The sequence below is a fragment of the Ovis canadensis genome, chromosome 11, assembly GCF_042477335.2.
Source record: "Ovis canadensis isolate MfBH-ARS-UI-01 breed Bighorn chromosome 11, ARS-UI_OviCan_v2, whole genome shotgun sequence".
Taxonomy (NCBI): Eukaryota; Metazoa; Chordata; class Mammalia; order Artiodactyla; family Bovidae; genus Ovis; species Ovis canadensis.
The window spans coordinates 61,752,574-61,774,700 of record NC_091255.1 but is presented as its reverse complement, the minus strand read 5'-3'; the positions used below and the strand labels follow the sequence as shown (position 1 = coordinate 61,774,700).

General features: G+C 56.6%; 1 protein-coding gene across 1 annotated transcript in view; it reads right to left on the bottom strand.

The window, feature by feature from the left end:
• DNAH17 (dynein axonemal heavy chain 17) overlaps nucleotides 1-22,127 on the bottom strand; it is a 97,110-nt gene that overhangs the window by 40,337 nt on the left and 34,646 nt on the right. The window contains exons 25-43 of the mRNA XM_069541994.1: nucleotides 19,145-19,393; nucleotides 17,361-17,483; nucleotides 16,047-16,394; nucleotides 15,853-15,944; nucleotides 15,321-15,447; nucleotides 14,483-14,635; nucleotides 13,074-13,199; nucleotides 12,790-12,897; nucleotides 12,151-12,282; nucleotides 11,673-11,833; nucleotides 10,887-11,043; nucleotides 9,858-9,962; nucleotides 8,159-8,316; nucleotides 7,387-7,525; nucleotides 7,007-7,234; nucleotides 6,466-6,603; nucleotides 5,486-5,618; nucleotides 4,180-4,307; nucleotides 3,361-3,509 (exon numbers count right to left, since the gene is read on the bottom strand). Coding sequence (XP_069398095.1) covers nucleotides 3,361-3,509; nucleotides 4,180-4,307; nucleotides 5,486-5,618; nucleotides 6,466-6,603; nucleotides 7,007-7,234; nucleotides 7,387-7,525; nucleotides 8,159-8,316; nucleotides 9,858-9,962; nucleotides 10,887-11,043; nucleotides 11,673-11,833; nucleotides 12,151-12,282; nucleotides 12,790-12,897; nucleotides 13,074-13,199; nucleotides 14,483-14,635; nucleotides 15,321-15,447; nucleotides 15,853-15,944; nucleotides 16,047-16,394; nucleotides 17,361-17,483; nucleotides 19,145-19,393 — 2,954 coding nt within the window. The remainder of the gene's footprint in view (nucleotides 1-3,360; nucleotides 3,510-4,179; nucleotides 4,308-5,485; nucleotides 5,619-6,465; nucleotides 6,604-7,006; nucleotides 7,235-7,386; nucleotides 7,526-8,158; nucleotides 8,317-9,857; nucleotides 9,963-10,886; nucleotides 11,044-11,672; nucleotides 11,834-12,150; nucleotides 12,283-12,789; nucleotides 12,898-13,073; nucleotides 13,200-14,482; nucleotides 14,636-15,320; nucleotides 15,448-15,852; nucleotides 15,945-16,046; nucleotides 16,395-17,360; nucleotides 17,484-19,144; nucleotides 19,394-22,127) is intronic.

Here is a 22,127-nt window from a genome sequence, read left to right as displayed (position 1 = left end):
AGGAGCCGCGCTTGCTACCCTCAGATGTGGCCGATGCTGAGGACAGTGGGGCTGCAATGTAGGAAGAGAGGGGAGGAGAGGTTTCATAACATCGTCTGGGGGACAGACAGGGAGGGGGCGGGAAGGGAAGAGAAGGAGAGGAGCAGGGACACATCGTGTGAGTATCTGGACTCCTGGATCCAGCCATGCCTGAAGCATGCACGGTGAATTGAGCCCGTTGACACTTTCAGTGGAAGAGTCCAAACCAATACAACAGGCCTTCCTGGGGAGCCGTGTTGCCTGGAGTGGGTTGCACAGAGGTGGTCCACCACGGCTGTGAGGGGTGTGGATTCCAGAGTCTGAGTGCCCGACTTGAATGGGCTCTGGCGTGGCCAGCGGTGGCCTTGGGTAAGTTACTCAACACGTCTGGGCCTCAGGTTTCTCATCCGTAGATGAGAGTGATGATGATAACTCCCATTTGGAAGGACTACCTGGGTTGATATTTTTAAGGCTTGGAGGACAGGGCCTGGTCCACAGTAAGTGCTAAATAGGCGCCTGCTAAAAGCGTAAAGAGTGCTGGCCGATGAGCTCAGTAAGCTATCATTTCCAGGATGCCCAGAGCGTAAGCAGGAAGCTCACGTTACCCAACGCAGCTTGCCTGCCCTCTGCAGACACGCCTTTCTGCAAGTGAGTGCATGTTCTGGAAGCTCTGAGTCTCACTACATCCCCAGCAGATGAGGGAACCAAGAGTTCAAAACCTCTGCCCTGTTGCCCCTGGGTTAACTAGGTAACAGGGCAGATTTTCAAACACTTGACAAGCAGACACAGGCAAGCAACCATGTGCAGTTAAGAACCGAATTCCAGGTACACTAGGTCTTCAGAACGGAGACCAATTTGCAAATCTATTCATAGACTGCTGCATTTGCCTTCTATCTTGCAGGCGGATATATAAAATTTTAAATTTTGCCTTGTTAGAGACATTTAGTGCATGCAAATGCATGTGCCAACTTTGATCTGCCAGCTCAGATATATAACACTGAGAGGACAAGAGGCTCCCCTGTGGGCACCTGTCCTGTCCCCGGAGGCCATGGGACCCTTGGACTGTGCTTCACGTCCCCCTCCGGGATGGCTGCCCCTGCGGGAGCGCTGCTCTTCCTCTGGGGCGAGGGGTGCCCTGAGCTGGCTCTTAGCCTCTCCACTTCTCTCCAGCAAAACCCAGGTTTCCTCTTGGTCCCCAAGGAGCCGCTCAGAGTCTCCTGGTCATTCCCCTGGAGCTCCAAGGACCACTCCCAGCCGAAGGGCGCGTCTTCTTCAGCCCACTCAGTGCCCCTCCTATGCCCACCCCTGCTGATCTGGCTCTTTCCTCCCCGCCCCTGCTGGCTGTCCCCCTGGGTGCCCCTCGGCCCCGTCAGCTTCTTTCTGTCCCCCTGCATCTTAGCAGCTCCTGCCCGGACTTTGTTCCAGTTCTCTTGCTTCGTCTGCTGCCCACCCTGGCAAAACCCAGACGTGCGACGTGGACAGAGTTGGTGGTCCCTCGGAAGACATGTCCCCCTGCGGTCTGTGACTGTGGCCTTATTTGGGAAAAGGGTGCTTGCAGATGAAATCAAGGTAAGACTGGAACAAGACTGGAACATCACGGAGGAGGGTGGGCCCTGATCCACTGCCTGGTCCTTCTAAGAAGGGAAATTATGACACACAGAGGCGTGTGCGGGGTGGGGGGCACCTGAGGTTCACAAAGTGGCCACGCCCGTCTACCAGCCAGGGATTGCCGGCAGCGCTAGAAGCTGGGGAAGAGCCCTGGAAGAGGCCCCCTCAGAGCTTCTGGAAGGAACCAGCCCTCCCAGGGCCTGGTTTCAGACCTCTGGCCTCCAGAAGCAGAAGAGGATAACCCTCCATTGTTTGCAGCTGCCTGGTCTGTGGCCCTTGGTCATAGTGGCCACAGGACGCCAGCAAAGAGGGCGGACAGGTGATGCTGAAGAAGACGGCGCAGGGTGCTGGGTCTCGGCGGCCCCCAGGCCCCTGTGGGTCAGGCCGGCTCCAGTCCCGCCCCTGCCAGGCCACGGCGCTCAGCACCCCTCCAGCCCCCGCCTCGCTGTGTGGGGAGCTGGGCACACAGAGCACCAACTCTCCGCCTCCCCGACTCCCCCCACTCGCCTGCACCTGGAAACCCTCCTGCCTCTGCTCCACAGCGCTCATCTTTCCCAGCTGCTTCAAGACTCATTTCCAGAAAGACCCTCCTTTCGAGGGCCTCCTCCCTGTTCCTGCTCCTCGAATTGCCACCTGGCTTCTGGCTCTGTCATGCCAGGAAGCTGTTCTGCCTGAGTTAGCGGTCAGCTCCCAGCTGCCAAAATCCAGCGGCAACTTTCTGTCCTTGGCTCCTGAGGCTCCAGACGCGACCCTCTCAATCCCGCCTCCCCTTCTGAGGCTTCTTCCTCCCTGGGTGTGCAGGAGGCCACCTTCCCGTTTCCCTGCCTCCTGTTCCTTCTGGAAGCGCTTCCTCCCCACATCTCTTATCACGTTCCATGCGTCTCCTGGAGACCCAGTTTCCTCAGCACCGAGCAGCCTAGGGTCAGACACGCACAGGAAGCACTGGTTGAAGAGGTGGATGGACAGATGGCTGAATGAGCGCAGCCACGGTGTTTCTCGTGAGCCTGTCAGTCCTGGAACGCTGCACCGGGGTTTCTACGTAAGACCATGCAGGACGTCCTGGCATGTAAACTGCTAGCCATGGGTCCAAGAGCGAAAATGTACCTCCAAGTTCAACGCCAAGCCTTCCATTTCTCACGATTTCAAACATTTCTCACATCCACCCCTCCTCCCCATCCCCAGTGGCCACCTGTCGTCTGCTGGCATGAACTCTTTCCTTCACATCAGAGAGGGCCCCTGTGCCAGCCCCTAGGCTGGTCCAAGGCCAGTCCCTTCCTGCCAAGAGCATCTTGATGCTTCACTGTCCATCCGCCAACACCACACTGCTGCCCGTCCCTGGGAACCTCACACTCTCGCTCCGATGTGCCTTAAATGTTGGTTCTCACCTGAAACGCTTTCCACTCGGAAAGCTCCTTCTCCTCTCAGGGGGGCGTCCGCCCAAACTCCAGCTCCCCTAGGAAGACTTCCTGTCTCCATGACAGGCCCAGCCCCTCCCTTTCCACTTGCTTCATCGGCCGCCGTGATGCAGTCTCCGGGCATGTCATCACTTATTCACACGTCTCTCCTGCATCCTTGCATTGCAGTGACAATGCTGCCCGCGGAGGGCCTGGCACACGGTGCTTACCGTATGAATGAATAAGCGAGTGAGTGGATGTGTGCCCAGGCAACACTGAAATGCCGCCACCCTTCCCTTTTCCTCTGCATAGTTTGAAGGAGAACGAAAGCTCAACTCACGGGTTCCAGCCCAGGTCGGCAGGGTTGATGTACAGGATGCCGGCTCTGGAGACAGTGGCCGGCGTGGCTGTCCTCAGGTGGCTGATCTCGAACACCAGCCGCATGGTGCGGTTCAGGGGGATCCGCTCATTGCTGGCCAGGGTGAGGACCTGGAGAGGGGCGTGGGCCTGTGGGTTTCAGCTGCAAGAGCTCCCTTGTCCTGAGGCGGCCACAGGCCCCATCTCAGAGGAGGGGGAGGCCAGAGACACCCTCTGCATCCCACCAGCCACCAACCGCTTCCCTAACCCAGCACCTCTCTGCCATCCTAGATGTCAGCACCTCCTCCACCCCTCCCACCCCAGGGCCATGGAGAGCACCCAGACGTGCGTGGACCATGCAGGACTTCACTCTGGGGTTAAATTTGCCTCATCAAACCATGACTCCTCCTCCCTTTCCTGGGGAATGCTGGGGTTCCCTCCTCCACCCAGTTGAGAATCACTTTCTTAAGCTGCTTTTAGACGATTCTTGACGTCATCTGCACCTTCCAAGATATTAGCTTCCCCTCCCACGTGGTGCCACCCACCACGTGGTCAGGTAGGAACGCTCCCCGTGCCTGCACCCTTCGCCCACGCTGCCCAAAGAGCATTTGAGCTGGCCTGGGCTCAGTGGGCCTGCATCCTGCAAGGACTGTGCCTCGGGATGGGGGCTTCCCCTGGCCCCTCACCGTCTATAACACTCTGTGCAGAGCTCCAGACAGGCCCCATCCTCAGTCCCCACTCACAGCGGGTCCTGCCCCTGTGGTTTTGGGGGGTCGGCTCTGGGGTCGCGGGCCCCTCGCACCTTGTTGTCGTCCATGACAGTGTTGAGAGACTCGATCCACATGGGGTCTATGTCTCCATCGAGCACGATCCACTTGGGGCCGTCGTGAGTGATGTTGGCCAGGTCCCGCATGATGGTGGAGAAGAGGCCTGCGGGCGGTGGGGTGGATCAGGCCTGGCTCTGGGCAGCAATCCATGGGGGCGCTGACAGCACCCTGGGCATTCCCCGGGCCAAGGCCCAGCCCGCCCCCTCCTGCGCCCGGCCGGCCGGCTGGCCCTGGCCTCTCTCTCAGAGGTGGCCAGTGCCCTGCCCCAGCCGGACAGTGGATGCTCAGGCGGGAGGGGACCTGGCTCACTTCCTGCCCTTCTCCTGACCCCAAGGCCCCCCTCCTTGATGCCTCCACCCCTGCCCCACAACACCTCCCTCAAGTCTGGTCCATCCTCAGATTTGACAGTCCTACGGGGAGCGCCACGACCCCAACTAGGACCCCACCCCTTCACTCCTCACTCCCCACCTTTCTTCCATCAGTAAAGGTTTGCTGAGTGCTCAAGTCTCAGACTCAGAGCATGGGGCTTGGGGATAGTTACAATCCCCTGCTCACCTCACAGAACTTGCATTCCAGTGGAGAGGGGCAGGGGAAACCCAAGATACACACACAGAAACAGATACAGGGTCACAAAGAGAAAGCAGGGTGAGGGGCAAAGGACCCTTGCAGGGGAGACTGGAGCAGAGCCCCAGCCCAGCCCGGGAAGGGGGTGACGGAAGCTCAGGCAGGGTAGGGGAGCCGCTAGGACGCAGGCACCCCTCCTTCCATCCGCTCCAGTGCCCCTTCCTCCCCCTGGGGCCCCTCTCTCTCCTCCAGCCCCTCACTTGTCCTTTCCCCAGTGTCCCGGGTTCTTTTTATGAAGCACAGACCTCGTCAAGGCCCTCCTCCAGGGAAGCAGCGTTCCCAGCCCCCGAGGCTCCAGCCTGTGTTTCTGGGTCCCTCCCCGCTCCGTGGACCGCAGTGCGGTGGCCCTGCTCGGGGCTGCTGTGCTGATGCTCACATGTCCGTGGCTTCCCCGGTTCCCCCGCCTGGTGGAGTGAGCCGGCTCCCCTCTGTGATCTCCCTGCTCTCTGTGAGTGCCATCAGGATGCTCCGTGTGTATGTGTGGCCCCCTGCCCCAGCTGGCCCTGCCGAGGGTCTCCCTTGGGGGCCTGGCTATGGGTTCACTGCACGGAGCCCGGCCGAGCATCCACAGCAAAATCGGCGGGCCGTGGACCCAGGCCTAGGACGCCTGCTCTGACCCCTGGTCCCCTTAGTCCCGCGGGGACCCTGCTCTGTTACCATCTTTCCACTCCCTGGTTGCCGGGTTGATGATGCCAAAGAGTTCGTCACAGGTGACGGCCTTGGGGTCCAAGTCCACGGCCACCGGCTTCCTCTTCAAGTTCTGGTAGGTCTTGTTCAGAGACCTGAGCACCTGCACCAAGCGGGGGCTGCTCACGCGGAGCTCGGGGGCTGCGCCCCATGCCCAAACCCTGCACCAGGGCCCTCGTGCGAGCTCACAGGGCCTGTGAAGACCCACGGGCAGAAGCCCCGCCTTGGGCCCGCTTCGCCCGGGAGACACGCAGGCGCATTTGCATCCTCCAGAAAACACCCAGGGCCACTCCAGGTGCCCCGCGATCGCTCCTCTGTGCACAGCGGACGGCTGCTGTGCCAAGGCCTGGGAAAATTCACATTGTTCCTGATAATACAAGTAATGTGTGCTCGCTGGGAAAAATTACCTGCAACTCTTCCACTGAGAGAAGAGTTTTTAAGGACATTTGAGGAGGTTCACGTGGATATGCGTGTAGATACACACACATACATACATTCCTTTTTAGAGAACTGGCTCATACAGTTTCTGCTTTTTAAAAATAACTTGAAGTGAGCATCCCTCGCGTTACGCAGTCTTAAGAGATGATCTTTAATAACAGCATAATTGTCCATCCTGTGGGCGTCTAGCTGAGTGCTCGGCTGGTTTAGAATTTTCCGATGTTAGGGGTATCAGTAATGCTGGCCGCCACCCTCTGCTTCCCACTGTGCCCCAGGCGATGGCAGGGGGCAGGAGGGTGGGGATTGGCTGCAGACAGGTGGATGACCAGCATCAAGGGAGAAGGAACGGAAGGAGAGGAGGCCTGGAAGAAGGGTCTTAAGGGGGGACCAGGCTCGCCAGCCACTCTGCACCTCCTCCGCTGTCCCTGTCACCCAGCACAGCTCCCTTCCCAGCCCATGACACTCTTCGGGGGCCCCGGGGGCCCTGGGCTGGGTTTCAGGAAGGCGCGTACCTGGGACTTGCCGCTGCCCGCGTTCCCGATGACAAACACTGAATGCCGGACCTGCAGCAGCTCCTCCAGCTGCACCACCTTCAGCACGAAGCTGTCCTCTGCCTGCAGCTGGAGCTCCATGATGCTCTGCTTGATGACCTGGGAGGGGGGGCAGGCAGGACGGGGTGCTGGGCCCACCATGCAGGACCGGGGAGCCCCCTGCCAGGGAAGAGATCAGAAGGGAACAGCGGCCCTGCCCGTGTGGGTGTCCAGGTGCTCGGCCGTGGGTGCTACCGAGACCCCATGCGGGGGATGGGTTTGTCCGAAGCCCCTTCTGCTTCTTCTTCTGACCCTCCAGTATTGAGAAAGGGGCTGGAGAGGCAGTCTGTGGCCTCAGGACATTGCTCAGGGCAGAGGGAGACACGCACGTGTGGCCATTGCCTGCTGGCAGAGACAGCCATCATCCCTGTGTGGTACCTGCCACTTAGGTGGTGGAAAGTGATGGTGGAAAGTGAGGTCCTCGGCAGCAAGGAGGCGCTGGTGGGACCCCAGCCATACCCACCTTCTCAAAATTCAGGTCCCGTTTCCGAGGCACATCCAGGGCGGGGAAGAGGTCCCCGATGAGCCCCATGAACACGGGCAGGTCGTCGGTGACGATCTTGGGGATGTTGAAGTCCCTGAGTGCCCTCATCAGCACTTGGTCCTCTGCCCGGCTGGGGTCACCCCTCTTCAGGGAGCCGGCCACCACCAGCACAGACTTGATGGCTCGCAGGCCCCAGTCATAGTGATCCTGCGGGTGGGTGGGCAGGCATGAGCGTGCCTCCTGACGTGCCGGGACCGAGGCTGGGGAGCTTCGCCAAGCCATCTGGGAGGCAGCCCAGGCTGCCTGCATTTGTCATCCCTCCCGCCCCCGGCACCGTGGGCCCCCGGACAGTCACACACCTGCTTTGACAGCAGCTCTTTGCACAAGGTGTAGAGTGTGATGAACTTCCTGGCCAGAAGGCGGGCCTCCAGAAAGCCCTCGGCCACCAGCATGATCTCACATATCAGTTCAAAGTCGGGGACCACCATGGCGCAGGGCCTGAGGGGTGCAGGGGGTCTGTCTTGGCTTCTCCCATCCTCCACCCCTGCCCCCACCTGCCCCTCAGGACCTCACCTTCCAGGAGGACCACAGCCTTACTGGCAGAGATTCTAGGTGCAGAGCAGCTTCCCAGACCCCCTCCCCTCCACTTGGCTCCCCTCGCATCTTTACTGGTGCTCCCTTGCTCTGCACAGGGGTGTCTCCGGGCCCTGCCCCCTTTACTCAACTCCTCTGAGAGTCACCTGAGCCCTGTCTCTGCCCATCACCTTGTACCAATCGGCTGTGTGCATGCTCACTCTCTCAGTCGTGTCTGACTCTTTGTGACCCCATGGACTGTAGCCCATCAGACTCCTAAGTCCATAGGATTTCCCAGGCAAGAGTACTGGAGTGGGCTGCCATTTCCTCCTCCAGGGGATCTTCCCGACCCGTGGGCAGGTGATGCCTAAAACGGGACCTTCCTCTCCACCCCTTGGGAATCAGAGAGTGGGAAGACACCGTCTGCTCCTTACAGAGGTCCTGGCCAGCTAGCCCCTCTCACCCCGGCCTTGTTTCCCATCCCCGCCTCCCCAAGCCCCCTCTGGGTTGACCCAGCCCTCCACAGCCGCTCTCCTGGGCCTTGCCCCCGCCGCACACCTGAACAAGGCCTTTAAGTTCTCCGGCAGCTCCGTGCGCCCAGCATACCCCGGGTTCATGGTGATGAAGATGCCGACAGTGGGGATGAGACTTATCATTTCTCCCAGGAAATTAAACGTTTTCTTTTTGGCCCGAATCGCATCTTGGACACATTTTACCTAAACGGTTGGTACATAGATGGGTTCATGCGGGAACAGCTAACTTCGATGGGCTGGACGGAGCTTCATTTGCGCTAAGGCATGTGAGTGGCTGTGGATTTGCAGCTTTGGATTTTAAACTTCGATACAATTGTAGATTCACGTGCAGTTTTAAGAACAGAGAGGGGATCCCGTGGGTCCCTCCCCAGCGCCCCCCAGTGGTGACCGCGTTACAACATCACCACCAGGACAGCAACGTGGAGATGACCGACATTTCTGTGACCTCAGATGTAGTCGCCCTTGACAGCCACCCCCACCGCTCTGCCACCACAACCCCCGACTCCCTGCAACCGCTCATCTGCTCCCGTTTCTGTAAGGCTGTCTTCCATTAACCTTAGTAAGTAGGATGGTACAGTTTGCCATCTCAGACGGGCTTTGGTCACTCAGAGAGACGCCCTGGGGGTTCCTCCAGGTCGAGGCTAATCCTCGTTATGTGACGTTCCGCCCCTTAGCCGTTTTGTGTGTCTGTTCCTGCTCCGGCCGTGACCCGTGGGCGGGCTGATTGGTAGCCATCCCCACATCAGATACTCAGCATCGGGTGAAATCTTATTTCTGGGACCATTAGCTGCCTTTGACCCTTGGTGCCCGCTGAGCAGCTGCAAACCTCCAAGCCACCACTGGAGGGCGCCCTGTACCCACGGTTAAGACCCACTCCGAGTCTGGGGCTCCCAAGCAAAGCCCAGGACTTTCCTGCCAGACCGGTGTGCGGTGGTGTGTGCGGCTCACACCCCAACAGGGCGGGGCCTGGAGGTGGGACCCCGCCCCCCCAAACCACCACGTGGAGCCTCTCCTGATGTTCCATTCCAGTTCTTGCTCCTCTACTTCAGTTCAGAGCTCCGCATAATTTTCCTGGGGTCTGTGCACTGACTTTGGGGGTTGGGGGTCCCCAAGGCAGCGGTCAGCACTGCCAGAGAGTCCAGGGGGCACTGACTGCCCCCATCTTCCCTTTGCCTTGCTGGCCTCTGGTTCCAGGGCTTGGGGATAGTTCTATGTCTACATCAAGAGGGAAACAGCAGTGAAGGAGGCCAGCTACCCACACTCACCCCTAATCCTGCCAGCAAACCCATTCTATGGATTAGGCAATGGAGTCATGGAGAGTTTAAATAGAGCCCAGAACTAGGCAGTCCTGCACTCCATCATGGGTATTCCCCAAATACCTGGGCACACTTCCTTTCTCCCAGCACTCTTATCTAATTGACAAGCTCCTATGCACACTTCAATGCCCAGCTCCACTGCGAACTGAAACAAAGCCGTCTGTCCTGGACCCTGGGCAAAACTGACTGTCCCCTCATCCGTATTCGGCGACAAGTGTGCCGCCGTGTCTGACCCTTCTGTGCGCCCCACCAGACTGTAGGCCTCCGAAGGACAAGGCTGGGGTCCCGCCCACCTCTGTGCCACAGCCCCACTCAGGCTGACCTGACCATACTGGGAACCTGACGAGCCCCGACGTGGGAGGGCAGCGAGTTCCCAAAGGTGACCCCGAGGTCGCACGGGGGCCCTACCTGTACAGCGATCACGGACAAGACTTCCACGGAGATCCGATTAAACTCGTCGAAGCAGCCCCAGGCTCCGGTCTGGGCCAGGCCCTTGTAGATATTTCCGCAGGACTAGAAAAGGTGACAGGGAGAAGTGAGCAGTGGAGAGTCCTGCCAGGAGCCTCCACTTGCCCTGTCAGCTCCTGCCCAGGCTGGGGGTCAGGTTCGGGAGCTTTGGGGCCCCTGGGAGGCTAGAGGCAGGTCGTCTACTCCCTGGAGGAGTCAACACTACATGGGGCTGGGTGCCAGGAAGAGCCCAGATCCTCCCTGAGCTGAGGGCTTTGCCTGGACTCAGATAAGGCCGTACGTGTAAAATTCACCCTGGCATTTTCCACTAGCACACAAGGAAGGGGCCTTTCCTCTAAGGTGGAGGAGACGGACTCAGGCCCTTGAAGGATAGACGGGGTGATTCTTTGGTGTTCATACACAAGATTCCTTCTAGGAGGATCCAACTTCAGATTTCACTTCTCTAAAACCCAGGAGGTTGGTGTGGGCTGTGGCCTTGACAGTCAGGGGGCTGCTGTCCCCACCCTCAGCCTCAAGATGGGGTCTCCTGGACCCTGGGGATCCCACGGGGTTGGGGCAGGGAGGCCCCAGGGGGCCACGCTCATGACCTCAGTGCCCCCAACCCTTCCCACCAGAGGCTGCTTTGACCTGACCTCCACGGTCTTCTTTCCTGGGCCCTTTAAGAACTGTGGCTGTGCCGCAAAGCCTCTGGGCCACCCCCTACCCCCTGCCCCCTTGAAGGCTCTCACTCTCTCTGGTGCTCCCAGTTGCTGGGACAAGCTTGGGATGTAGGTTGGGAAGGGTTGCCTCCCCAGTGGGGGAGGATGTTTGCGGGTGGGTCTTGTCCACCCTGGGATCCTCTACCAGACACATTGGTCATGCCCAAGAGGCCAGCCAGCAGTGCCACCCGCCCAGCGGTCACTTGGGGATTGTTGGCTGCGGCCTCCTGGGGGAGGGGACTCCAGGGTCCCCTGGACGTGGGGTGTCTACCTTGTAGTCCATCTGCTCAGAGCAGTTGAAGACGTAGACCATGGTGCCCAGGGCTCTGCCCAGGTCCTTGGTCGTCTCGGTCTTGCCGGTCCCGGCGGGGCCAGCAGGAGCTCCGCCCATGATCAGATGGAGGGACTGGGTCAAGGTTATGTAGCATCTGTAAGGGATGTTCAATCAGCCTGTGGGTGGCAACCCCAGGGCTGCCCGCTTTCTTTTACCGTGGGTCGGTGATGGCCCCTGAGCCCCAAGGTGGCACCAAAGAGGGCTCAAAGGGGCCAAGGAGGACTTGAGATGTCACCAAGGGGCGAACGCTGTCCTGCTGGAGCAGACGCTATGTGAGGCCCGAACCAGCCTCGGCACTGGGGGGTTGGGGGGGACGTTACGGTGCCCACCCAACGCAACAGCCGCAACACAGGCGCTGAGGACCTGGTCTGAGTGCTTTTTGGTGTTATATGATTCACTTGACCCTCGACAAGCTGCTGCAGATTTATAAAACATCGTCCCCATTTTACAGGCCCTCAGAAAGGCTAAGCAACACCCCTAAGGCCACACAGCCAGGGTCAGAATGAGGGAACAAGGTCTCGGCTCCAAGGCTGGGTGCCTGAAAGAAGGCAGAACTGAACCTGAACGCAGGTCCCCCAACCCAAACGCCCGCATCCGTCAGCCTCAGCAGGGGACATTTGGGTCTGACGGTGCAAGGACGTGTGGGGAAGAGCCTAGAGAAAGGGTGCGATTCCCTCCCCTGCATTGTTCACGGCCAGACGGGAAGGCGGCTGGGGCCCTCACCTGTCCGTGAGTGGGGTGATGACCAGCCGCGGCGTGTTGCCCAGGTACTCATATGAATACTGGATCTGGGCGTCGCAGATGTTGGCAAAGCAGTGCTTCCGCTCCTCGTCCCAGCGGTGCCGCAGCTGGGACTGCCAGGTGAAGGCCTGGGAGCTCTCCACCTGCGGGGGGAGCAGGCTGGCTTGCCTCCAAGCGGTCCCTGACCCTGGGGTGCTTCCAGCTCCCCATCCTCCCCAGGTGCCCCCATCAAGCCTAACACCACCCTCCCACTGCTGAACCGGGGGCACTTCTGATTGGGCTGTTCATCCAGTGGCTTACCAGGGGTTAGACTAGGGGTGAAGGATGGGGTAGCCACTGCCTGGAGAAGTGTCCCCCCTGCCCCACTGAGGAAGAAGAGGTAACTGGGGTGGGGGATGCTGGCTGGAGTCCTGAGCCCCAGGCCCCCACCCTGGCTCCTGGAACCCCCCGGCGCCCTTGCCTTGGCGGTGATCATCTTGGCCACCACGTCCCGGGCGTGGACGTCGATGGTGCAGATGGTCATGATCTTCATTCTGTCCCCTGCGCTGAGGTTTCCAATGAGCAGGGTGATGAGCGCGTTCAGCTGGCTGATCTGCGGGAGCAAACATGCCTCCCTCGGACACGGCTCCAGGGGTGGCCTCAGGGGTGGCCTCCGGGCTGGGCGGGTCCCCCTAGGTGCTCGGGAACTGCCCCTCCCCCGTGGAATATCAAGGAGTCACTAAAAATGGTGTCTATGAAGATCTGATGTCGTGAAAGACGGCAGACAGTGAGTGAAAACAGGATTTTAAAGCCACTTGGATAGTTGTATCTTTTTGCCTAGGAACTGATTATATGTACACTAGGTTAGCTAAGAGTCTGTTGACAGGGTTATATCTTTCATTTTAAACACTGTCTTTGGTTTCTAAATTTCTAACCAAGAATCTGTCAAAAAATCAAATCGAAATAGAGAATTAAAGTCGTGTATTTCTGAAGCAGTTACTCTTGGGCTGAACAGCTGTTGCCAATATTTGGCTGCTTTTGACTCAGGAGTGGCAGAGGCACAAGCCGGGGCCTCACAGAGCAAGGTGCTTGGACGGACACGGAGGTGGGCGGGACACACCTGCTTCTTGTTGTAATCTTTGACAGCATTTTCGTAGCCTTCCTCCAGCCGGGCAAACGCCAAGCCCACCTCGGTTGTCCACCAGATTTGGGTGCATGTGAGCGCGATCTGGAAACAGAGGGGGGCCCCAGGACCCCGCCACGTGAGTGCCGTTTTCTGTCCGATGGAAGAGTTCACACCAGATACGGTGGCTTTTCACCGCCGGACTGTGGCTAACCCAGGACGGGTGAGCTCCATCCACCCCTCCCCGCATCTCAGAGCTGCCCCGTCCACCCAGCTCGGACCTGGGCGGGGTAGTCAAAGATCCATTGCTCTCTCGGTTTCTCCTCATAGGTCACCACAGCCTCGGGGATCTCGTGGCGGAGCGTGGCGCACATCCTGTCCAGCACCCGGTTCAGCCAGACCTCTACCTGGGGACGGAGCCACGGGGACCAGAGAGGGTAAGCACGTCTCATCCGAGGACGTGCTCTGACAATTTACGAAAGAAATGACCACTTGTCCTCATCCTTACCATCATTCCAGGGGTAGAAATGCCCAGATTTTCTGAGCGGCAAGAATGGCCTGCTGGAAAAACGTGTTCAGCAAGGCTAGCTGTACCCACAAAACTAGTTGCCTTGGGCTTTCGTGTGCATTCACAGAAGGGAGAGGGAGCGAGAGAAAAAGCTAGAGAAGACGGTCTATGTCTGAGCCCACGAAGTGGTGCTGATATTCCGGGACAGGGCAACTGTCCCCCGGGCCCTGCTGCCCCGTGTCCCAGGCGGATTCTGACTAGCAGAGCCCCACTTGTCCCCAGGGGCATTCTCTCAGGGTCTGAGATGGTCACACGGACAAACTGGCTGATGAGCCTTGCGTGCATTTTGAAATACAAACCTTCAGCTAACTGCCACCAGGGGGAAAATACCCGAATGGGATAATCAGGTTGGTTTTTCTTTTAAGCTATTGATAGAAGCACAAAGCTCGCTGTAGATCAGTGGTTATGTCTGTAAGTGGTTAAGTGTGGGAAGTGTCTGAACAAATCGATGAATGGATCCTGCTGACCCTGTCCAGCCAGGCACTCTGAATTCAACTTGTTGGAGCTCAAGTTTTCTCGCATGAGATTTTTAATGCCCCAAGCCAATTTACCTCCAAATTACATTTTGCTTAGGCAAAATGTAAGACTTGATTTGGATGCTTGAATAATACTTGGGCAAAGAGAAGGGGGAGAGGGCAGCCAGGAAGCTTGCTGTCAGCAGAAGGGAGCAGCCTCCTGGGCTGGGGAGGTGGGACAGGGGGCCGGGCTGCCCAGGGTAAGGGAAGCCCTCTGCTAAATATGGAAGCTGTAAAGCCCGTCGTGCTGAACAGGGATGAGACCTTGGCAGGTGTGCATGGCACCCTCCAAAGTGGTCCCCTTGGCATTAATAATAATAGAACAACAAAGATTTAAGGGCATTAATAAATCTGTTCTCTCCCTCCCTTCCCCCTCTTCATTTCTCCTTTCTTTCTTTTCACAGGTCACCTCAGACTGCATAGGCAAGGCTGTGCAGGGACTCCTAGAAAGACGTCCCTTAAGCATTTGTTCTGCGAGGCCAAGGGAAGAGGAGAGAGGGCTGGCCACGGGCTGCTGCTGACAGCCTCTCTGTGGCCGTGAGGTCCCGGCCACGGGGCGCCGCCACCCCAGGGGCAGCTCTCTGCGCGTCCCCGTGGTGGCTCGCACCTGCCCTGAGAGGTCGCACTCCTGGTCGAAGTCCACATACTCGTCTTCCTTGCTGTACATGCCCAGGCCGAACTTGAGCGGCTTCCCACTGGCGTCCAGGCGGAACTTCAGTTTACACAGGCTGTCGAAGAGCTTGGACAGATGGCGGCTCACCTGGATTTCGGGGTCGGAGGGGGAGAACGTTGGATTTTGCAACCTAGGGGTTCGCAGGTGGATGCCCGTGGCCTGGGTCTCCCTCGGGCGGTCTTAAGCATCATTTTTTTTTTTTTTACTTATTCTCCCCCACCTCCCTACCCCCAGCCTCTGGGATGCTGATTAAACACACTTCACCAACAAAGGAAACAGCAAACTGCTCGGCAGAATCTTCTGAATGTCTGTTTCTTCTCTTCCCTGAGAAGGTTCTGTCCCAGGGGGCACGGGGCCTATGCCCGTAAGTCAGATGCTCAGAACCTAAACCGTGGGCCGCCCTGGGGTTCCCGTACCGTACATCTGCAACCCCATGATTAAAATAAAATATGGTCCCCTCCCTTTGCCTGGATGCTCGCCCTTCTCTCTTTTAGAAGAGAAGCCTCACAGGGGCTTTTCCTCCCGGTGTCTGGGGTTTAGTAGGATGAGCGGCTTGTGTCTTAGAAACGGGCATCTCACCCATTTTCCAGAGCACAATGATGGAGCTCAGGGTGGGAAGGGCCAGCTCTGAGAGAGGTTCCGGGTCCTTCTGTCACAGCCCGACCCCTGGGCGGCTTCTGGTGTGGACCACCTCTCGGACACTCCTCCAACATCCTGGGGCCACCCGGACATGAGGCCTGGTGCCCCTTCGGACCATCAGGGGCCCACCTACCTCCACGGGGTCATTTCCATTGGAGAGAATGTCCAGGAGGTCAGCTGAAGAGACAAAGTAGAACCTGGGGAAAGCCAGTCTTTTCGTCTCTAAATATTCAGCCAAGGCCTTTTCGCACACAGCCAACCTAGGGGCAGGGAACGAGGCTGCTGAGTCCTGCTTGACAGAAGGTCTCTTCAGCCCATCTTTCCACGTGCTGGATAGATGACCCTGGAGATGCCCAGGCCATTCACAGCCCCAGTTTGATTCAAATCTTCCAGGCGGACACGCTCATTCTCAGCCAGCCCCCACACTTGTGGACATCGCCAGGCAGGAGGGGCTACAGTTGAATCTCTGCCATCGTGGCTTCCTCTGAGGCTGAAGGCAGGCTCTGTGGCTAGGGTGGAGGAAGTGACAGGTGCTTCTAGGGAGGGGATGTGTTAACCCACAACCTGGGGGTTTCCTGGCCTGGCCAGCAGGGTAGCGAGGGGAGGCGCATGACTCGGGTTTCTGCCACAGTGAAGCCCCTCGTCTGGACAGGTATGGGACCCACCTCTTCTTCAGGTCCTCAAGTTTGTCGTAGAGGCCAGGTTTGTTGGTGGCTTCAACCACGTTGGGTGTTTTCACCGCGTCTTCCATCAGGGCCTGGGAGGACAAAGGGATCACCGTGGCATCAGGAGCCCTGTTTGCACCAAGGGAGCCATTTCCAAAAGTGCCCAAAGGCAGGAGCCGGAGAGCTGTGTTCACCTTGAACTCCACGTCGATGTTATCAAAGCTCTTGGAGTCCTCCGGCAGCTGGGCGCGGATGTCTTCAGAACCGATGAAGATGCTCTCCAGGTGGCTCCAGGTTCTCTGGACCTCGAACCAGATGGAGATGACCGAGTCCGCCGTGGACAGCTTCTGCTGCCAGCTGGTCACCTCCTTCAGGAAGTGGGACAGGTACTTGGACATCATCAGGTTCTGCAGCTGCACCTGGTTATCCTCCAGCGTCTCCACCAGCACCTCGTCTGACTTGAGCATCATGGTGCCCGTCCGTGGGTGCGGCTCGTGCTCGAACTCCATGGTGGACCAGGTGCTGTCCAGGGCTTTCAGCACCTTTCGGAGGAACAGGAACCGGGTCAGCAAGGATCTGGCAAGAATCACTGAAGAGGACCCAGAGTTTCCTGGAACGTGGAAGGAGGCCCTGCTCTCAGAAAGCCAAAATGTTCGTGCCAATGTTATTCACAGTGGCCAACAGATAGAAGCAACCCAAATGTCCCTCAGTGGGTGAATGGATTGACAACATGTGGAGTATTCATATAATGAAATATTATTTGGCTGTAAAAAAGAATGAAGTATGGACACATGCTACAACATGAAGGAAACTTGAAAACATGCTCAGTGAAAGAAGTCAGACACAAAAGCCCAGATTCTATATGTTTACATGTATATGAAATGCACAGAAAAGGCAATCCTATAGAAGACAGGAAGCAGTAGGTCAGAGCTGAGATGGGTGCAGGTGTGAGAAGATGGGGAGATACTAGCTAAAGGGTCTGGGTTTCATCCCTTTTTGAGGAGATGAAAATGTCCTAAAATTGACTAATTCTAACACGTGATTGCTGTACATTTCTGTAAATATGTTAAGAGCCATTGAACTGCACACTTTAAATGGGTGAATGGGTATGTGATTTATAGCTCAATAAAGCTGTTTAAAAAAGAAAGCAAGCCCAACTGTGACCATTCAAACTCAAAAAACCGATGAGGAGAGAGGTTTGAATTGCAAAGGAATCCTCCAGCATTTTCATGTGTCCTGGAATGGCCCCTAGGTACCAGCTGATGGCCAGCCCTCCTGACCACTGCCTACCCTGCCCCAGCCCCATTCAGCGTCTCAGAAGGCAGAGGCTGAGGCAGGATGGACCACAGAGGAGGGTGCTTCACGGAAAGAGAGGAGAGTTCAGTCAGGCATTAACTGGTGGTACATTAGTTTCAACCCTACATCAGCACATTCAACAGGCGTCAGGCTGGTGGTTCAGTTTCAGCATCATTCCATATAAAACAAACTTCACTGTCAACAAAGGATACCTTTTCCATCCCAGACTCCTTCACAGCCTTGTCGACAATGTTTCGGACCTCATCCTCGTATTTGTGTAGGTTCAGCTGGAGTAAATCTGCCAGGGTGGTCTCATCTGACATTTCAAATTTCACCTGCAGAGGAAAAAAATAGGCACATTTCACATTCGGTCACATGCTCTCCAGGTGAGGGACACCTTTGTCCTTCATGTAGAGGCTGGCGAGGGAGGAACCCAGGCCATGAAGCGGGTGTTGGGAGTTCCGTGACTTGGGCAGACACTCCTCCAGGCCTCTCCTCCCTGTAAGACTGGTAGCAACAGAGCCCACCAGGACTTCAGAATGTGACCTTATTCAGAAATAGAGTCTCTGCAGTTGTTAAGGATCTTGAGATGAGATCATCTCGGGTCAACTACACAGAACGCGATGGCAGCTGTTTTCAACATGAAAAGAAGAGGGAGGTTTGAAATGCAGAGGAGGCCAGGTGACCGCGGAGGCAAGGATGCTTCAGGTGCAGGCACTAGCCAAGGGCCGCCTGGGACCACCAGAAGCTGGGAGAGGCAGGGGAGGGTCCTCCCCTAGACATCGGAGGGATCATGGTTCTGCTGACTCCTTGACTTCCGGTTTTCGGCCTCCAGGGACATTTTGTGGTTTTAAGACCCCCACCGTGTGGGGCTTTGTGACCGTAGCTGCAGGACCCGATCCATCTGGGGAAGCTGCCGTGTTAGCAACAGGCGTGGCTGTGTCACAGGTACTGTTACTCTGGTAACAATAGCAGGTATTTGCATGGTGTCACCCAGTCTTCAAATCTTTCTCGCTTTCGCATAGACATTTCCAAGCCTGGATTCCAAGCCTGCCACAAAAACTGGTTTGACCAACTGATGGAACTGAGTGTTTCTCAATCATGGTTGGGAAAATACCTGCCCAGGTCTCAACAAGTCCTTGGTGAGGCCCGATTCCTGGGACGTTGCTGTTGTTTGTTGATCACTGCCCGGGGGTCTCTCCCAGGCCCTGGATGGGGTACATGAGCCTGCAGGCCAGTGGCCTCCGTATTTGAGACAATCCCTTCTGCTCATCTGTCTCTCCCTTCCCTTCCCCAAGGCCCAGGCCACGCCCCACATGTTCCTGATGCTGGTCCTGCACTTCCCTAACCGGGGAGGTGGCTGCCTCCTCTGCACCCCTAGAACTGCCGCTGAGCACCCCACTCCGCCTCCCAAACACCATGGCCTGTGTTCTTTTTTCCTTTGCTGTTCTGAGTGCAGGGCCCGTGTCCTCAACCTCTCTGCTTCCTTGACACCTACGTGGGGCCTCTGCACAGTAGCCGTTCCATAGAGTTTTGTTCAATGTTTGCTGACAGTGGGAATGGTCCTATTCACCTTCAGTGAGTGTCAAGGCCAATGTCCCTCCCGCTCCCCACCTGGGAACATCCCTGGGGAAATTTTGGCGCTAGGACCCTACACTCCTGGGGTATGTGCGGGGACCCAGGACTATTCTTCTACCCCAACTTCCTGAGCCCCATGGACATTTACCATTCATGCTACAAGCAGTACTGGCTGCGTAATTTGCAGGGCCTGGTACAAAATGAAAATGATGGAATCCCGTGTGAAAAAGGTATTAAATAAGGAAATCAAGATAGTGACAGCAGAGCCTCTAACCCAGCTTGGGGCCACCTGAGCCTGGAGCCCTGTGTGATGGCCTGGGGTGCGCACGCGTGAAGCCAGCTTTGCCAGCGTCAACCCCCCACTCCCGTAGCGAGTTCCCGAGGAGCGCTGCCCTCCGCCCCTGCGTCAGTGTGGTACCTGGGTGGCCTGCATGAGCTGCTGCCAGTGGCGGTCCCGGATGGCGGGGTTCTGCAGCTCGCTCACGGCGCGCAGGGACGTAATCATGTTCTTCACGGTGTTGTCCAGCCCCACAAAGGCATCCCAGCTCTTCATCTCCTTGTCTAGGGACCTCACATCCTTGGCAAACTTCTTACAGTCTATGTCCATCTGCTCCACGTTGATGTCCTTCCACTTGGTGGTCTTCCAGGCGTCGAAGCTGGTGTTGACCTGAGGTGGAGAAACGCCCGCTGACTCCTCTACTGGGGGCGGTTCAGGAAGGCACCCATGCCACCTTCCTGGCATTGCTCTCGGATGGAAAAATCCAATGAGGAGTCTCCAGCACTAAGGACAGAGCTTGGTAAAGTGACCGGATACGGGGGGGGGGGGCAAAAAGAACCCCAGTTCTACCATGATAGATTTAACTTAAAAGTCAGAAGTTAAGAGAGATTTTGGCAAAACATGGGCTTCGTCACTGCTCACCGGGATCTTGTTCTGTCCCATGTCTTGCTGAGGCCACAAAAGTTGCCCCAGCCAATGGAACGTGGATGACACCTGTCACCTGGGGGGCAGAGGCAACGAGGTGCCAACGCTGAACCCACAGTCCCCTCTACCTGCCTCGGCAGTTGTGGACATGCACTGAGCTGTGGAGGGTTTACCTGGAACTGGAGTGTGGACTTTGCACGAACGAAAAATATGTATCTGTGGTTAACAACACAGAGATTTTGTGTCTTAGGGCTGTTTGTTACTGCAGAGTAACCTAGCTTACTTGTTGTTGTTTAATCACTAAGTCTTGTCTGACTCTTTGCAACCCCAAAGACTGGCCTACCAGGCTCCTCTGTCCATGCAGTCTCCCAGGCAAGAATACTGGAGTGGGTTGCTGTTTCCTTCTCCAGGGGATCTTCCCAATCCAGGGACTGAACCCAGGTCTCCCTCACTGGCAGGCGGACTCTTTACTACTGAGCCACCAGGGAAGCCCAACCTAGCTTACACTGACAAAGACACACCAGAAGAAATTCCACTCGTAACAGGGTGAAACAAGACACAGGTGGTACTGGGGCACCCCCCTGCCAAGCGCGGAGGCGGAAACCCAAGAGGCTCCAGTCTTAAATTCAGGGTGGGCTGAGAATGGCTTGGGAGCTGGATGGGGGTCCTGGAGAGGGCCAGAGGTTGCTGGCAGAGGCTTGGGGCAGAGCAGACTGATCTTGGTAGACATCCTTGACAGACAATGACCAACAGTTGGGGCGCTGACAAGGGACTGACTCTGCAAATCCCAAGACTTGAAGCATTAATCCCCACAGAAATCGATGGCCCTTTCTGGTTTAAGTTTAAGCTGCTTCTGTATCCTGTTATCATAGAAGTACCCTGGCTCATTTGTTTTGTCAATTTTTCTTGCAACACCCTGACGGGAAATGCTTATCGTTATCTCCTGGGAAAGACAACCTGCATTCTTGGGTCAGTGCTAAGTGGTATTTATCAAGGGACAGTGCAGCTTTCTGAGTTGACTTCGCTTATTGTTCAGTCCTTGCCTGGAGAATCCCAGGGACAGAGGAACCTGGTGGGCTGCTGTCTGTGGGGTCGCACAGAGTCAGACACGGCAGAAGCGACTTAGCAGCAGCATTGTTCAGTCAGGTCACTCGAGCACGAGACACTTGAATTCAGTGAATTGAAAAAAAAAAAAAAAGGTATCTAGAGGCTCTGATGGATTCTCTCCCTTTGTGGGCGGTTGTGATGGAGCCTGTGGCTCCAAAGATTCTCCCCGACTCCGCCCTCTATGAGAGATATATTCAGCATGGTCAGGATACAGACATTTACATTATCTTACTAAGATGTAATCTAAGAAACAAGATACATGACAAGACAGAGCCTGCTCCTGGGCAGGGACAAATACTGCTACCAGGAGGGGAACCCTCCCCAGATGAGCTCACAGAGTAGATTCAAGTCTGTGTGTAGTCTGAGAGTTTTCTATCTGAAGAGAGGAGGATTTGACAGATTCTGAAGTTCATTCAAGAGCACAAAGGAAAAGAACTAACACAGACTTAGAGAAGGAACTTAAGGTCACGGCGGGTGGGGAGGGAGGGATGCGTTGGGAGTTTGGGGTTGACAGGCACACCCTGCTGTATTTAAGACAGATAACCAGGGAGACTTCCCTGGCGGCCCAGTGGTTGGGACTCTGTGCTTCCACTGCAGAGGGCACGGGGTCGATCCCTGGTCAGGGAACTAAGATCCTGCATGCCACGCAGTGCGGCCAAGAGATAAAAAAAAATTAAAATCAAGGCATTATCTATTAAAAAAAAAAAGACAGACAACCAGTAGGGACCTACTGTGTATCACAGGGAACTCCTCTCCATACTCTGTGATAACCTAAACGGGAAAAGAATTCGAAAAGGAACAGATACATGTATATGCATAACTGAGTCACTTTGCTGGACACCTGAGACACAGCGCTGTTAGCCAGCTATTCTCCAGTGAGGGCTTTGTCGGTGGCACAGTGGTGAGGAACCCGCCTGCCAATGCAGGGGACGCAAGTCCAATCCCTGGGTCTGGAAGGTCCTTGGGGGAGAGCATGGCAACCCACTCCAGTACTTTTGCCTGGAGAATTCCATGGATGGAGGAGCCTGGTGGCCTACAGTCCATGGGGTTGCAGAGTCAGACACGACTGAAGTGACTTTGCACGCATGCACACATACTGCCATACATAAAAAGTGAAAAAAGAGAAGAACTGAAATATCTCTGGAAATGGAGGCGCCAAAAGGCGAGACCATGGGGAACTAGCATGCCCGTGTGCTGTGGACATTGTCTTGACCCTGGGGCGGAGAGTGAGGCTTCCTACTCTTGTGTTTGGGAAGAGGGGCTGCCTCCATCAACCATCAGAGGTGGGTGTCATGGGGGGATAACAGGAGCTGCCCCTTCTTGGTGCTGGGATGCTGCCCGTGGACCCCTCTCCCACCTCCCCCTCTTTCTA